At 43.7% G+C, this 17,498-nt stretch overlaps 1 protein-coding gene across 1 annotated transcript in view; it reads left to right on the top strand.

Moving 5' to 3' along the window:
• The first annotated feature begins 1,149 nt into the window (after positions 1-1,149).
• LOC120045564 (double C2-like domain-containing protein alpha) overlaps positions 1,150-17,498 on the top strand; it is a 46,132-nt gene continuing 29,783 nt past the window's right edge. Inside the window, exons 1-5 of the mRNA XM_038990468.1 lie at positions 1,150-1,501; positions 2,063-2,142; positions 4,241-4,315; positions 4,595-4,704; positions 15,200-15,326. Coding sequence (XP_038846396.1) covers positions 1,150-1,501; positions 2,063-2,142; positions 4,241-4,315; positions 4,595-4,704; positions 15,200-15,326 — 744 coding nt within the window. The remainder of the gene's footprint in view (positions 1,502-2,062; positions 2,143-4,240; positions 4,316-4,594; positions 4,705-15,199; positions 15,327-17,498) is intronic.

Consider the following 17,498-nt stretch of genomic DNA (forward strand, 5'->3'; position numbering starts at 1 on the left):
AAGATACAGGCGTCCTTCCTAACTCAGTTGTCGGAGAGGAAGGAAACCGCCCAGGGATTTCGCTGTGAGGCCAATGGTGACTTTAAAACAGTTAGAGTTTAATGCCTGTGATAGGAAAAAACTGAGGATGGATCCACAACTTTGTAGTTACTCCACAATACTAACCTAATTGACTGAGTCAAAAGAAGGAAGCCTGTACAAATCACAATTATTCCGCAACATGCATCCTGTTTGTAACAAGGCACTAAAGTAATACTACACATTGTTTTGCAAAACAATAAACATTTTGTCCTGAATACAAAGTGTTATGTTTGGGGCAAATCCAATACAACACATTACTGAGTGCCACTCTCCATATTTTCAAGTATAGTGGTGCCTGCATCATGTTATGGGTATGCTTGTAATCGTTTTTCAGGATAAAAAAGAAACGGAATGGATTTGAGCACGGGCAAAATCCTAGAGGAAAATCTGGTTCAGTCTGCTTTCCACCAGACACTGGAAGATTAGTTCACCTTTCAGCAGGACAATAACTTAAAACACAAGGCCAAATCTACACTGGAGTTGCTTACCAAGAAGACAGTGATTGTTCCTGAGTGACCAAGTTACAGTTTTGACCTAAATCTGCTTGAAATCTATGGCAAGACCTGAAAATGGTTGTCTAGCATTGATCAACAACCAAATTTGACAGAGCTTGAAGAATTTTGAAAAGAATAATGAGCAAATGTTGCACAATCCAGGTGTAGAAATCTCTAAGACTCACTGCTGTATTCACCGTCAAAAGTGATTCTAACATGTATTGACTCATGAATGCTTATCTAACATGAATACTTATCTAATGAAGATATACTGTATAAGTGTTTTTTACAAATGTTAATGTTGTTAGTATTTTGTGTAGATCGTTGACAAAAAATGACAATTAAATCCATTTTAATCCCACTTTGTAACACAACAAAATGTGGAAACTTACACTGAATCGCTTGATTACGTACAACCCCAGGACTGAGTTGGAAAACACAAAGTGGTTAGATGGAAAAAGGATCAGATGTCATCAAAGACTAAGTACCACAACTGAATATATCCGCAAGGTCAATATCATGATTTGTGTCTATTTCCTGACTATAACAACTGTTTCTTTCCCCCTCCAGCCCTATGACTGTGCGAAAGGGAAACAAGCGCCTGACCATCTCCATCCAGGAACACATGGCCATTGACGTCTGTCCCGGGCCAATCCGCCCCATACGACAGATCTCTGCCTACTTTCCCCGCCTCTCGCCCACTTCCTCCGTCTCTGAGTTGAATCCAGCCAATCCATCTGGGTTTCCCGCCACACTCAGCCCCAGCAGCGGAGGAGGGGCAGTAGGTGGAGGAGGAGGGGGCAGCGGTGGCCTGTTGTCCCCACTGTTGGCGGGGGCAACAGGAGACGGCGGAGGGGGCACGTTGTCGGCCATGAGTAGCATGGACACATCAATCGAGATTGACAGCTGTGACAGCGATGACAGCAGTGAGTGGAAGGGTTGTGGAGTGGAGTATCAGAGTGGATTAACAGGGTAGAGTAAGACAGTACATACCCAGGGTGGAGTAAGTGGGTCGCACAGGGTGGAGTAAGTTGGTGTAGAAGCACAGTGGAGTAACAGAGTGGAGTAAGAGGGTAGAGTAATTGAGTGGAGTAATGGGGTGGACTAACAGGGTGACGTAACAGAGGGGAATAACAGAGGGAAGTAATAGGGGGGGAGTAATAAGGTAAAGTAACAGAGTGGAATAACGGGGTGATGTGACAGGGTGGAGTAACAGAGTGGAATAAAGGGGTGGAGTAACATGATGGAGTTAACAGGGCGAAATGACAGAGTGGAGTAACAGAGTGAAGTGACAGAGTAGAGTAACACAGGTGGAATAACACGGTGGCGTAACGGAGTAACAAGGATAAAGTATCAGGGTGTAAAAAAGTGAAGTAACGTGGTTGAGTAATGAAGTGAAGTAATGGGGTGGAGACCAGAACCATCACATAGATTTGTGGGATAAAGGAATCATACATGAACGTCTTATTTCTGTTACTGTCTTTCAGCCGCCTTGGGGACATTGGAGTTTGACCTGCTGTATGAGCGAGCCACCAGCTCCTTACACTGCACCGTAATCAAAGCCAAGGTAGCTACACTCAAACCCCCAGTCTCAGAGAAATTGTTCTCTCCAAGCTTCTCTCTCTCTATCCTCCACCTGCCACTAGTGGTGGAAAAAGTACCCAATTGTCATACTTGAGTAAAAGTAAAGATACCTGAATAGAAAATGACTCAAGTGAATTGAAAGTCACCCAGTAAAATACTACTGGAGTAAAAGTCTAAAAGTATTTGGTTTTAAATATACTTACTGTAAGTATCAAAAGTAAATGTAATTGCTCAAATATACTTAAGTATTATTCCAACCTCATAGCGTGGAAATATGTATAAACACAGGTAAATCAAGTTTTTGAATATACGAGCCTTTCATCTAACATGTTCAAGCAGGAATGCATGATTCCAGGTATTTTTATTTGAAACTTTAAACAGTGATCGTCATGAATGTTGGGTTTGACGATATTAGGCAAATGGTGCTACGATTTTATTATCGAAACAGGGTTCCAGACTTTTCTTATTTTTTAATTCACTAGATTAGTGTCTACATCTCTTTGGACACTAATATTCCATAGGTTGATTCATTTGGGGGCTAATTCACCACCTGAGGAAGTGGTTAGTTAGATAATATAGCCTAGCCCAGCTTTTCCCAAACCTGGTCCTGAAGACCCCGAAGGGGTGTACATTTAGTTTTTTGCCCTTAGCACTACATAGCTGATTAAAATAATCAAAGCTTTATGATGAGTTTATTATTTGTTTCAGCTGTGAAGAGTTAGGGACAAAAAAAACTTTGGGGTCACCAGGACATAGTTTGGGAAACGCTAGCCTAATATTTAGGCTACTAATAGTTAGCCGTGTAATTGATATCTGTAACGATTTTCTTCCTCTTCTGACGAGGAATATGAAGAATCGGACCAAAATGCAGCATGGTACGTGTCCATGTTAAATTTATTAAACTGAACACTGAAAATACAAAATAAAAAAACGAAACAGTCCTATCATGTGACACAACACAGAACAGGAAACAACTACCCACAAACACAGGTGGGAACAGGCTACCTAAGTATGGTTCTCAATCAGAGACAACGATTGACAGCTGCCTCTGATTGGGAACCATACCAGGCCAAACACAGAAATACAAAACATAGAAACAAAACATAGAATGCCCACCCCAACTCACGCCCTGACCAAACCAAAATAGAGACATAAAAAAGGAACTAAGGTCAGAACGTGACAATATCAGTAAATTTAATGAATAGGCCTATGCCCTCACTCACCTTGAATGGCTGACGTGAGTACCCTTTGCTCAATATTAAGAGTTGATCAATCAAATTCTGACCAAAAGAAAGCGGGGACCCTCTTCTCTTTTACAGTAACAACAGTTGTCGCTTTCAAGACCTTGCGCAATAAATAAATCGCAAGGAAAAACAATCACAACAAAAATGATCCCGCAACGGAGCACACGAAGGAGAGAGAGAGAGAGAGAGAGAGAGAGAGAGAGAGAGAGAGAGAGAGAGAGAGAGAGAGAGAGAGAGAGAGAGAGAGTGAAAGTGGACTGCTACAAAGCAGTCTGATTGACCAGAAGGCCAGGTGTAAATGTTTTGGAAGTCTTGCCTATTCATTCAACCCGTTTGAATACAAGAGAAGCCATCCACCATTGATGGGCAATCAGCAGAACACTATAATATTTGAGAGCATGTGAGAATCTTGAGGGTGCTCTAAATGACAGCAATGCTGACAAAGTTTGATCAATTTTCCCTCTTTGATACGAAGTAATCCCAAATGCAATCAGCTGTTTTTAAGAATGTAACTGTAATCAGATTTATTTTGTAACTGCGCTGATTACAGTTCCTTCAAATTTGTATTCTGATTACGCAATCCCCGTTACATGTAATCCTGCATTACCCTGTCCCCTCTACCATTATTATCCTCTACTATAGTAAGATAGATTTTTGGAGAGGTTTTATAATAAATTGTTCATATGCCCACCCGTGTAGGGCTTCGACTGTGCACAATCGATGTTGTCAGTTGGACTTGATATTCTCTCTCTCCTCCCCACCACATGCTCTATCCCCCTCTTTCTCCCTCTCTCTATCCTCTTTTTTTTCTTTCCCCATCCCCCTTCTACCTCCAAGGGTCTGAAGCCAATGGATTTCAATGGCCTGGCCGATCCTTACGTCAAGCTGCACCTGCTCCCAGGCGCCTGCAAGGTCCACTTTTGTTATTAGCACACATTACATACAGTATATTGATATAGCCTTATCATCAAAAGTCTCATTTATTTTGCACCTATAACGAGTTTTACACATAACCGTTGTTGGAGTCGGGAAATCCCTTGCCACTGGTTATTTATTATTGACAAGGTTATCCTGTGCCATGAAATGTTTCCCAAATAGGTTGGTACTTTGCCCGTTAGGGCCAATGTAAATCGGTATGGGTTTGCTGTTACTGTTTTAACCCTGCTTTGTTGTGATCTTCAACACTCCCAGGCGAACAAACTGAAGACCAAGATCGTGCACAACACCCTGAACCCTGTGTGGAATGAAAGACTCACCTACCTGGGCATCACAGAGGAGGACATGTACAGAAAGACACTCAGGTAAGTATTATACTTGGGAAGGGTTGAAAGTAGATTTCATTTATTTCTGGTACGGGACCTCCTATGTGTGCACACGCTTGCGCATGTACCAAAATAATGTAGGGGCCTAATCATGAAATTACATATAGAATCAATGCATTTAGTTGTCCAACTGACTAGGTATCCCCTTTCCCTTTCCCTATTAATTCAATAGGATCTCTGTGGGCCTAGTCGTAAAGATTTGTCATTTCACTTAGAAAGTGTTTTACCTTTTATTGTGGCAAAAACACAGCCAGTCATGATATTTTCATCTGATTGTCAAACAATCACTTCAAAGGGCTCCTTTACTAGGCTACCCACGCACATTCATCCACTCGCAACATATTTCCAGCCTCCAAAACAGTGGTGATTGGAAAGAGACATCTGATGCTGCTGGAGGACGGTCATGACCTGGAATATGAAATTTGAATGCAATTGGCCTAAAAGCATTTTTTACCTCTATTGGATGTAGAAACTAAGTGACTTGTTAGAATGAATTCTGAAAAGAATATCGTCACATTATTTTAGATTGACTCCCGAGTGGCACAGTGGCACTGCATCTCAGTGCTAGATGCGTCACTACAGACACCCTGGTTTGAATCCAGACTGTATCACAACCGACCATGATTGGGAGTCCCATAGGGCGGCACACAATTGGCCCAGCGTCGTCTGGATTTGGCCGGTGTAGGCCGTCATTGTAAATAATAATTAGTTCTTAACTGACTTGCCTAGTTAAATAAAGATTAAATAAAAAATGTAAAAATACTAGATACTTGAAACTGTCTGTCTGTCTGTCTGTCTGTCTGTCTGTCTGTCTGTCTGTCTGTCTGTCTGTCTGTCTGTCTGTCTGTCTGTCTGTCTGTCTGTCTGTCTGTCTGTGACACTCATCTTTTCCCATTGAATGAAATGCATTAACAAAAACATCAACCATGTGACAGTCATATTTTCCCAAGGACAAAACCATTAACCATTTGACACCTACCTATTCCCACTGAATGCAATGTATTAACAAAAACAATATATTGTGATGTTTTCCTTTTTCCAAAACATGCTATAACGATAAATAATGGTTTTATAGCCTACAGTTTTCTTGACCTATTGTGATAGGCTCATGTTTTACCGTTACGGTGTACCCCCACAATTTATTTTGCTGGGACGTCGTACCTGACGTACCGCCTTACTTTCACCCCTGTACTCTGGGCTCCCTTTCTATTTATGTCCTCTTTGTTCTCTCTCTCTCTGTCTCGCTCTCTCACACAGGCGCGAGACAGACACAGACAGACAGACACACACACACACACACACAAACAAACACACACTTTCTTTTTCATTTCTCAGTGTCTGTTTCACTCTCATCTGCATGTTTTGTCAACCCCTTTTCTGTCTTCCCCTCCTCTCTTTCTCTCCCCTCCCTCTCCTTCACCTCATCCTTCACTATCACTCACTCCCTCTCTCTCTCCTCTCAATCTCTCACCCTCCCTCCCTTCCCTGCTCCTCCCTCCCTATCTCCCTCTCTCCCTCACTCCCCCCTCCCTATCTCCCTATCTCCCTCTCTCCCACACTCCCTTCCGCCTTCCCTCTCTCTCTTCAGCTGCAGTGACAGATTGAGGTCGGAGTCATCACCAGGGGGTATTTATGTTAATCGACCCCTCCCCCAGAAGTGACGCAAGCCTCAGATTGTTCGTCTGGGCGACTTCAAAACTTTCTCTAAAGCCGCACGTGGGTGACGGAGTTGTATAGAATAGACTATCGATCTCCTGCGGGAAATTAGATTGTCACCAGCATGAGAGACAATGTCTGCATCAAAAAATAGTGCCCCATGTAGGGAATAGGGTGCCATTTTGGCACAGTAATAAATTATATACACTGCTCAAAAAAATAAAGGGAACACTTAAACAACACAATGTAACTCCAAGTCAATCTCACTTCTGTGAAATCAAACTGTCCACTTAGGAAGCAACACTGATTGACAATAAATTTCACATGCTGTTGTGCAAATGGAATAGACAAAAGGTGGAAATTATAGGCAATTAGCAAGACACCCCCAATAAAGGAGTGGTTCTGCAGGTGGTGACCACAGACCACTTCTCAGTTCCTATGCTTCCTGGCTGATGTTTTGGTCACTTTTGAATGCTGGCGGTGCTCTCACTCTAGTGGTAGCATGAGACGGAGTCTACAACCCACACAAGTGGCTCAGGTAGTGCAGCTCATCCAGGATGGCACATCAATGCGAGCTGTGGCAAGAAGGTTTGCTGTGTCTGTCAGCGTAGTGTCCAGAGCATGGAGGCGCTACCAGGAGACAGGCCAGTACATCAGGAGACGTGGAGGAGGCCGTAGGAGGGCAACAACCCAGCAGCAGGACCGCTACCTCCGCCTTTGAGCAGGAGGAGCACTGCCAGAGCCCTGCAAAATGACCTCCAGCAGGCCACAAATGTGCATGTGTCAGCATATGGTCTCACAAGGGCTCTGAGGATCTCATCTCGGTACCTAATGGCAGTCAGGCTACCTCTGGCGAGCACATGGAGGGCTGTGCGACCCCACAAAGAAATGCCACCCCACACCATGACTGACCTACCGCCAAACCGGTCATGCTGGAGGATGTTGCAGGCAGCAGAACGTTCTCCACGGCGTCTCCAGACTCTGTCACGTCTGTCACATGTGCTCATGTGCTCAGTGTGAACCTGCTTTCATCTGTGAAGAGCACAGGGCGCCAGTGGCGAATTTGCCAATCTTGGTGTTCTCTGGCAAATGCCAAACGTCCTGCACGGTGTTGGGCTGTAAGCTCAACCCCCACCTGTGGACGTCGGGCCCTCATACCACCCTCATGGAGTCTGTTTCTGACCGGTTGAGCAGACACATGCACATTTGTGGCCTGCTGGAGGTCATTTTGCAGGGCTCTGGCAGTGCTCCTCCTGCTCAAAGGCGGAGGTAGCGGTCCTGCTGCTGGGTTGTTGCCCTCCTACAGCCTCCTCCACGTCTCCTGATGTACTGGCCTGTCTCCTGGTAGCGCCTCCATGCTCTGGACACTACGCTGACAGACACAGCAAACCTTCTTGCCACAGCTCGCATTGATGTGCCATCCTAGATGAGCTGCACTACCTGAGCCACTTGTGTGGGTTGTAGACTCCGTCTCATGCTACCACTAGAGTGAGAGCACCGCCAGCATTCAAAAGTGACCAAAACATCAGCCAGGAAGCATAGGAACTGAGAAGTGGTCTGTGGTCACCACCTGCAGAATCACTCCTTTATTGGGGGTGTCTTGCTAATTGCCTATAATTTCCACCTTTTGTCTATTCCATTTGCACAACAGCATGTGAAATTTATTGTCAATCAGTGTTGCTTCCTAAGTGGACAGTTTGATTTCACAGAAGTGAGATTGACTTGGAGTTACATTGTGTTGTTTAAGTGTTCCCTTTATTTTTGTTGCTTAGTGTATATATATATATATATATATATATATATATATATATATATATATATATATATATACATACACTAAGCAACAAAAAAAAACATCCCTTTTTCAGGACCGTGTCTTTCAAATATAATTCATAAAAATCCAAATAACTTCACAGATCTTAATGGTAAAGGGTTTAAACTGTTTCTCATGCTTGTTTAATGAACCATGAACAATTAATGAACATACACCTGTGCAACTGTCGTTAAGACACAAATAGCTTACAGACGGTAGGCAATTAAGGTCACAGTTATGAAAACTTAGGACACTAAAGATGCCTTTCGACTGACTCTGAAAAACACCAAAAGAAAGATGCCCAGGGTCCCTGCTCATCTGCGTGAATGTGCCTTAGGCATGCTGAAAGGAGGCATGAGGACTGCAGATGTGGCCAGGGCAATACATTTCAATGTCCATACTGTGAGACGCCTAAGACAGCACTACAGGGAGAAAGGACAGACAGCTGATCGTCCTCGCAGTGGGAGACCATGTGTAACAACACCTGCACAGGATCGGTACATCCGAACATCACACCTGTTGGACAGGTACAGGATGGCAACAACTGCCCGAGTTACACCAGGAACGCACAATCCCTCCATCAGTGCTCAGACTGTCCGCAATAGGCTGACAGAGGCTGGACTGAGGACTTGTAGGCCTATTGTAAGGTATGTCCTCACCAGACATCACCGGCAACAACATCGCCTATGGGCACAAACCCACCGTCGCTGGACCAGACAGGACTGGCAAAAAGTGCTCTTCTCTGACGAGTCGCGGTTTTGTCTCACCAGGGGTGATGGTCGGATTCGCGTTTATCGTCGAAGGAATGAGCGTTACACCGAGGCCTGTACTCTGGAGCGGGATCGATTTGGAGGTGGAGGGTCCGTCATGGTCTGGGGCGGTGTGTCACAGAATCACCGGACTGAGCTTGTTGTCATTGCAGGCAATCTTAACGCTGTGCGTTACAGGGAAGACATCCTCCTCCCTCATGTGGTACCCTTCCTACAGGCTATATAATAGTCATTATAAACATCACAGAAGACTGAAATGTATTTTGAAAAACATAATTCCACTTTGACATTATGGGGTATTGTGTGTAAACCAGTGACAAAAAAATCTAAAATTAATATATTTTACACAGCAAAATGTGGAAAAAGTCAAGGGGTGTGAATACTTTCTGAAGGCACTGTATAGAGATTAATGAGATCTATTGAGATTCATGGCTCTCGGTGGGGAATGGAGGTGCTGTGATTGTGTGATATTCATCAGTGACAACTGTTCAGGAACTTTCTTGCTTTATCTCTTCATCTGTCCTCTCAAGAATCTTAATAATCTAGGGGCTTATCGAATTTAGTTTTACCGTCTCTACTTATCCATGACCTGCATACAAAATCTGTATCAGGGAATATATTGGAGTGGCTGACACCAAACCGATGTGTCAATTAATCTAAAATCACCCATTGATACACTAAATGACCAAAAGTATGTGGGCACCTGCTCGTTGAACATCTCATTCCAGATGCATGGACATTATGGAGTTGGTTCCCCTTTTTCTGTTATAACAGCCTCCACTCTTCTGGGAAGGCTTTCCACTCGATGTTGGAACATTGCTGCGGCCACAAGAACATTAGTGAGTTCGGCCACTGATGTTGGGAGATTAGGCCTGGCTCGCAGTCGACGTTCCAATTCACCCCAAAGGTGTTCGATGGGGTTGAGGTCAGGGCTCTGTGCAGGCCAGTCAAGTTCTTCCACACCGATCTCTACAAACCATTTCTGGACGGACCTCGCTTTGTGCACGGGGGCATTGTAATGCTGAAACAGGAAAGGACCTTCCCCAAACTGTTGCCACAAAGTTGGAAGCACAGAATCATCTAGAAAGTCATTATATGCTGTACCATTGTATGCTGCAGCCCCAGACCATTATTCCTCCTCCACCAAACTTTACAGTTGGCACTATGCATTCGGGCTTGTAGCGTTCTCCTGGCATTTGACAAACGTTGGACTGCCAGATGGTGAAGCGTGATTCATCACTTCAGAGAATGCATTTCCACTGAGTTCAATGGCGGCAAGCTTACTCCACTCCAGGCGACGCTTGGCATTGCGCATGATGATCTTAGGCTTGTGTGCGGCTGCTCGGCCATGGAAACCCATTTCATTAAGTTCCCGACAAACAGTTATTGTGCTGACGTTGCTTCCAGAGGCAGTTAGGAACTCGGTAGTGAGTGTTGCAGCCCAGGACAGACAATGTTTATTCAATTTGATTAACTGACTTGTTGGAAAGGTGGCATCCTATGACAGTGCCCCGTTGAAAGTCACTGAGTTCAATAAGGCCATTCTACTGACAATGTTTGTCTATGGAGATTGCATGGCTGTGTGCTTGATTTTATATACGTCAGCAACGGGTGTGGCTGAAATAGCTGAATCCACTAATTTTAAAGGGTGTCCACATACTTTTGGATATATAGTGTACGTTAATTTGCATGTTTGGATTGGCGTATTTCACTGATTGAAGTGTCTTCATTTAAATAAATTATTTCACTGATTGAAGCTTCGGTTTGTGCCACTCTCCCAGTGCGAGGATTAAATTCAAACAGCCTTTTATCACCGCTACAGCCATTGTGTTCGCCAAGGAGCTGAAAATGTCAGCCACCATCACGGTAATAGGAAATTGATAATGTATTCTGAGGGCAATAGAGTGCCGCTCCCTTCCTCCACCCTCCATTTTTTTCTGCTTCTCTCTCTCTGTCTCACTGACTCCCTATCTGCCTCCCCGCTATCTCTCTCTCTCTTTCCCTGCCTCCTCTCTCTCTCTGTGTCCCGGTCTGTGTCTCTCTGTCTCTATGTGTTTGTTTCGCTGGTTTTCTTCTAGAGGACATGAAGTAAAGGTTGCTTGTGTTCTGAGGGCTAATAAGACAATACAGTGTAAATTATCTCTGGAGCCTTCAACAGCTATCGAGTGGTTTCCCTGGGCAACTGGCCTCTCGCACCTGACCGCACATAAGCAAAGTCCTAAATGGCACCCTATTCCCTACATAGTGCACTACTTTTGACCAGAGCCATATGGGCCCTGGTCAAAAGTACTGCATTATATAGGGAATATGGTGCCATTTGGGACACAACCATATTTGTACAGTACATCCTTCCCAGTTCCAGGCGGCTGAAGACAGCCAGGCAATTTGGTCGTCTTGGTCCCTTGATCAAGGATTTAGTTAAAGAGGAAAATCAGACGATCGGGTCGGTGGACAGGCAGCACATTCTATTACACACTCTCTCTTACACACACACACACACACACACACACACACACACACACACACACACACACACACACACACACACACACACACACACACACACACACACACACACACACACACACACACACACACACACACACACACACAAATGCCTGTGCATACAAAACAGAAGGTAACACTTTATTTGGAGAGGCAGAAACATTTCAACTATCTACTAACCCTGACTCTAACCATAACCTTAACCTTAGCAAGCAGCTGCTTATCAACAGTAGTTTGTTGATAGTATGACCATCTGTACAGATGGACTATCCAGATTATCCAAATAGTGTCTCTCTCTCGTTTTCCTTTCTCACCCACATCTTTCCCTGGCTTTCATCACCTTCCACCCTCTCCCTTGATTTCACACGCACACCCTCTCGCTTTCTCTCCCACCCACTTCTTTCTCCATGTGTGTTTCTGTCTAATTTAGGTGACATAGTGGCAGGATATAAAAACAACTGCAGAGCCCATAAATATGGATTAGATTAGCCTAGCATGCTGCACTTTCACTCTATGAAATCCCAGTGGTGCCACATGCTAATTGTGTCTGCTATGTGTGCATGTATTATTCATTATATTTGCCTGTATCTTTATCAGACACAGCATACATGCATCATTTTCACTATTGCAAAAACATACTCTAAGCCAAAGCAGCAAATGTATGTTGTGTAACAGCGTTTTGACAATTTTTTTATTTAACTAGGCAAGTCAGTTAAGAACAAATTCTTATTTACAATGACGGCCTAACCCGGACGACGCTGGGCCAATTGTGCGCCGCCCTATAGGACTCCCAATCACGGCCGGTTGTGATACAGCCTGGAATCGATCCAGGGTCTGTAGTGTCGCCTCTAGCACTGAGATGCAGTTCCTAAGACCACTGCGCCACTCGGGAGCAGAATTATGATACAGTTGTAATGCATTTTAAGACTTGTCATGAGCATTTGAGCTTCATAATGTCTTATCATTATGATGACTAATGACAAAATAAGAGCCATTTGAGTCAGTTGAAATTTGGATACATAGAGACACATAACACGTTGTAAACCTTTATAATAAGACATTATAAAGGCTGATGCATGTTTATAACGAGTTAAAAAGCATTATACTTGCAGGTGTAACAGATGTGGATTTGTGAATCTCACTTCTCAGCCGGAAAACTTGCGACTGGTTAGAATGTATCAGGACAGCGATCACGTGTCTGCAAGGCAAATGTCCCGGGTTCTAGTCTTGGTGTGAGCTAGAGCAGAAGGAATTGGTACAGCTAAGCAATGCACAGTGACGTCCGCTACACAGGCTGTGTTTCTTTCGAATTCAGTGCATGTCAGTCCTGTCAATGGTTAGTCATCATAATTGAGTTAAGTTAGTCATGACCGACTTTGTTGAATGGTCATGTCTACTTGTATGCTCTCTCGCTCTCTCTGTCTCGCTCTCTGTCTCTGTGCCCTATTCCTCCCCCCTATACCTAGGGCTCTATTAAATCCGCATCGCGGAAGTTTAGCTTTCTGGATAGTTGTAATTTACAGTTTTTTACAATCACTTTGGCACTAATTTCAGAACCTTGTGGTCATTTTTCAAAACTCTAGACACAAAACTCAAAACGGTCATCACTTGTAACACAGGCTGTCCAATGTTCAAAACATTGCATTGTGCGTTCATATCTTTAAAGAAACCTTGCACTTGCAGAATCATTGGTTCAAATAACTAATTTGTTTATGAAATACCATAGGAACATTCATTTAGATCACCCACACACAAGATACCGATAGTTTCCCTGTGTAGTTGTTCGTACAATCATTAAATATTGTAGTACAAAATATGTGATACATGTTTCATTATGCTACTACACGTAAATACATCACTGTAAAAGGACTAGTAGAGAGAATACTACAGACACAGTGGAATCATTGAACAAAATATGAAGTGTATTGATGAAATACAATAAAATCACAACATAGGTTTCTTTGAATCAAAGCAAAAATAATTAGCTACAAAAAAATAAAAAAAACAGTTAAAGGTCAACTGCAGTGTTCCTCACCTGCCTTACTGTAAAAAGCTAAACAAAAGATTGATCACTGTACTTCTATATTCCATTAACCCTGTCTTGTGGATTTGGCCACAAGTTCTCATCCACATCACAATGGTTGTTTTCATTAGCTAAACATCTTGGGAAGAATCTTCAGGCATGGTGAATCCTGGCCTGACACTGGTCTGCCGTGATGTCATTGCATGCGTCATCCATGGCCTGGAGAAGGGTGGCTTGTTCGTGAGGGCGCCTATCATATACCTTCCACCTCCATGTGGAGAAAAATTCCTCAATTGGGTTAAGGAAAGGAGAGTATGGGGGTAAGTACAGGGTGGTAAATTGTGGATGGGCCTGAAACCATGCTTGCACCATTTGAGCATGGTGGAACCTGACATTATCCCACACAATGACATAGGTCACGCCATCAGCTCTACAGACCGGATTTAGCTCATCAAGGAAGGTTACATTCGAACAGCGAATCATGTGGCTGCCTGCAACTTAATATATAGAGTATATAGAGTAGAGAGCTTTAGATGTTGTTCGACCAAACATTAGAACGGACAAGATGCGTAATCTAAGCAACTTTGACCGTGGTATGATTGTTGATGCCACACATGGTGATTCCAGCATCTCAGAAACAGCTGCCTTCCTGGGATTTTTACGCACTACAGTCTCCAGAGTTTACAGAGAATGGTGCGATAAACAAAACACATTCAGTGAGCGGCAGTTCTGTGGGCAAAAACACCTTGTTAATGAGAGAGGTCAGAGGAGAATGTCCAGACTCATTCAAGCTAACAGAAATGCCACAAATGCTCAAATAACAGCTGTTTAAAACAGTGGTGTTCAGAAGGGCTTCTCTTAATGTACAACACCGTGAATAACCCAGGCTGTTGTGGAGGCAAAAAGGGGGTCCTACCCAGTACTAGATGGGTGTACCTAATAAAGTGGCCGGTGAGTGTACAGTAATGTCAAATCTGAAAACATGGTCTGGAAAAGTGGTACATGGGACCATAGAAACAGTGTCTGATAAAAAATGATGATGAAATATTACAGCCATAGATAATGTAGTCCAATTGGTTCATATTCCACGGTAATTGGTGTCAATGGATCTCGTTATCCTGAAACTTTCATGATCTAAACATGGAATATTGTTTGTCAGTTTCCATAAAACTATGCATTAAGAGTAATGCAACAGTTACTCATCATTTTGAGCAGTTGTATCAATTGATAGTTAGATCATTGTAATGAAATGAATAGACAGTCATCTCAGATTTAATGTGTGATTTGCATTTTGAAATGGTAATACTTTGATGTTAAGTTGTGTCATTTTGAACAGGTGATTTTAGTTCAATGAACAAATTATCTTAGCTTTATGTGTATTGTATCCAAGCAATTGGAAAAAGTGTTAGAGTTTTGAAAAATTTGCATTGTGATCATTGGTTGTGAGTTTTGTGTCTAGAGTTTTGAAAAATTACATCAAGGTTCTGAAATTAGTGCCAAGGTGATTCTAAAAAACTGTAAAGGCAATGTTACTGCTTTAGTGAAGACTGCATTCACGGTAAACGCTGCATGTCTGCTCAACCGGAAATTACAGATTGAATAGAGCCCTTAGTCATGACTGAGTTAGACACAAGTGACCAACTCTGCTTGACTTGTGTGTGTTCTCTCTCTCTCTCTCCTTCTGTCTCTCCTCCATCCATCCGTCAGGGTGTCTGTGTGTGACGAGGACAAGCTGACGCATAACGAGTTCATCGGAGAGTCGCGGGTGGCCCTGCGCCGCGTGAAGCCCGACCAAACCAAGCGCTTCAACATTTGTCTGGAACACCCACCGCCTGTGAGAAAGAGGGAGAGAGGGATGAGGGGGAGCGAGGGACGGAGGGGGGATGGAGTTCACTTTATTGGACTTTTTCAGGAATTTCTCTCACATCATAAGTTCTTCTTCTTGAGTCATCTCTTCCCCACCCCGTGCCAAACAAAACCAGACAGTCAAAATGTCAGATCCAATCCACCAGCGATGAGAAGATAGATAAACGCAGATTACAATAAAAAGGGATAAGGGAGTGAACGTTGTTTATAATAAGGGTTACAAGAGGAAAATCAGACCACTCTGAAATTAAAACGGATAGCCCCCTCTTCAGCAAAATATATTTGACCTAAACCCTCCCTGAACGTTTGGAAATAAAAAGTTTGCTAAACACAAAATAATAAAACTAATTGGAGGATAGCCGAGAACATGTCTACCGTTTACCCTCACTTCTTCAACAGACCAGAGTGTTAGATATGCATCCTGTAAGCATTACATGGCAATGCAGGAATTTTGATAGCGCCCAGGGCCGTGGGCCAGAAGGTTGTGGGTTCGCAGACCACTGTAGACAAGAGTAGGGGTGGCCTCCCTAGTGGTCTAAGGCATTGCATCGTAGTGCTAGCTGTGCCACTAGAGATTCTGGGTTCAAGTCCAGGCTCTGTTGCAGCCGGCCGCAACCGGTAGATCCATGGGGCGGCACAAAATTGTCCCAGCATCGTCTGGGTTAGGGAGGGTTTGGCTGGCAGGCATGTCCTTGTCCCATCACGCACTAGTGACTCTTATGGCAGGCCGGGCGCAGTGCACCCTGACACGGTCACGATGTGTACAGTGTTTCCTCTGACACATTGGTGCGGCTGGCTTCCGGGTTAAGTGGGCATTGTGTAAGAAGCAGTGCGGCTTGGTTGGGTTGTGTTTCGGAGGATGCGTGGCTCTTCGCCTCTCCCGAGTCCGTACGGGAGTTGCAGCGATGAGACAAGACTGTAACTATCAATTGGATACCACAAAATTGGGGAGAAAAAGTGGTAAAAAAAAGAGTAGTGGTGGAAAGATCTCCTTTATAGTAAAAGCATTGCCTGAATCAATCATCGTATTTGCTGGTCTGAGAAAAAAATGTTTTTATAAAACTTTCATGCAATTCTAAAACATTTTACAAATTGTCACGAACCGGCTCGAAGTTCGTAACAAAAAGGGAGACAACGTGGAGATAAGGAATAACAAAATATATTTATTAACTGAAGTAACTAAATACAATTAACAATGGTGTGTGTAATCAGTAGTGTAAGTGAGTGGTTGCGTGCATAAATGTGATGATGAAGGTGCCAACGCAAACAAAAACAGCCACAAAAAATGCCACAACCAAAATCTATCAGTGTCTGCATGGAGAGAGTCTCCCCAATGAATGGGGAAGAGGTGTATTTAGCCCGGGACACACCTGAACCCAGGTGTGTCCCATTTTGCTGACGACCCTCCTAGCTCCGCCCACCGACATCCTATTAAGGAAAACAAGAGCAAAGAGAGAATTCGGCAGACAGAGTGGGAGGGTCATCACAATATAAGCAGAATATTTTTTAATACCACACAAATTATCAGGTGTGACGGTAAAACAGTGATGCAGACAACGTCAAATTAAGAATGGTTTAATAATCCAACAGGGGCAGACAATAGACAGGTCAAGGCAGGCAGGGGTCAGTAAACCAGAGGTGGGGCAACGGTACCGGATGGCAGGCAGGCTCAGGGTAGGCAGAGGTCAATAATCGAGGTGGGGCAAATGTACAGATCGGCAGGCAGGCTCATGGCCAGGGGCAGGCAGAGTGGTCAGGCAGGCGGGCTAAGAGTCAAGACAGGCAAGGGTCAAAACCAGGAGGGTGAGAAAAAGAGAGACTAAGAAAAGCAGGAGCTGAGACACAAAAACGCTGGTTGACTTGACAAACAGGCAGCAGACAAACACAGGTATAAATACACAGAGGATAATGGGGAAGATGTGCAACACCTGGAGGGGGGTGGAGACAATTACAAAGACAGGTGAACCAGATCAGTGTGACAAATTATGGAAATTACAGGCTAAGAATAAACAGAGGCCGATGTGTTCATAATAATCATATTTATCCAAATGCCAAATCAGTGTGTCTTGTTTGCAACTAAATTGTCCCTGTTTGCAAATAATTCAATCTGAAACTATAACGGCACAAGGCGAGACCCAGA

Source organism: Salvelinus namaycush, chromosome 4 (assembly GCF_016432855.1).
Source record: "Salvelinus namaycush isolate Seneca chromosome 4, SaNama_1.0, whole genome shotgun sequence".
NCBI lineage: Eukaryota > Metazoa > Chordata > Actinopteri > Salmoniformes > Salmonidae > Salvelinus > Salvelinus namaycush.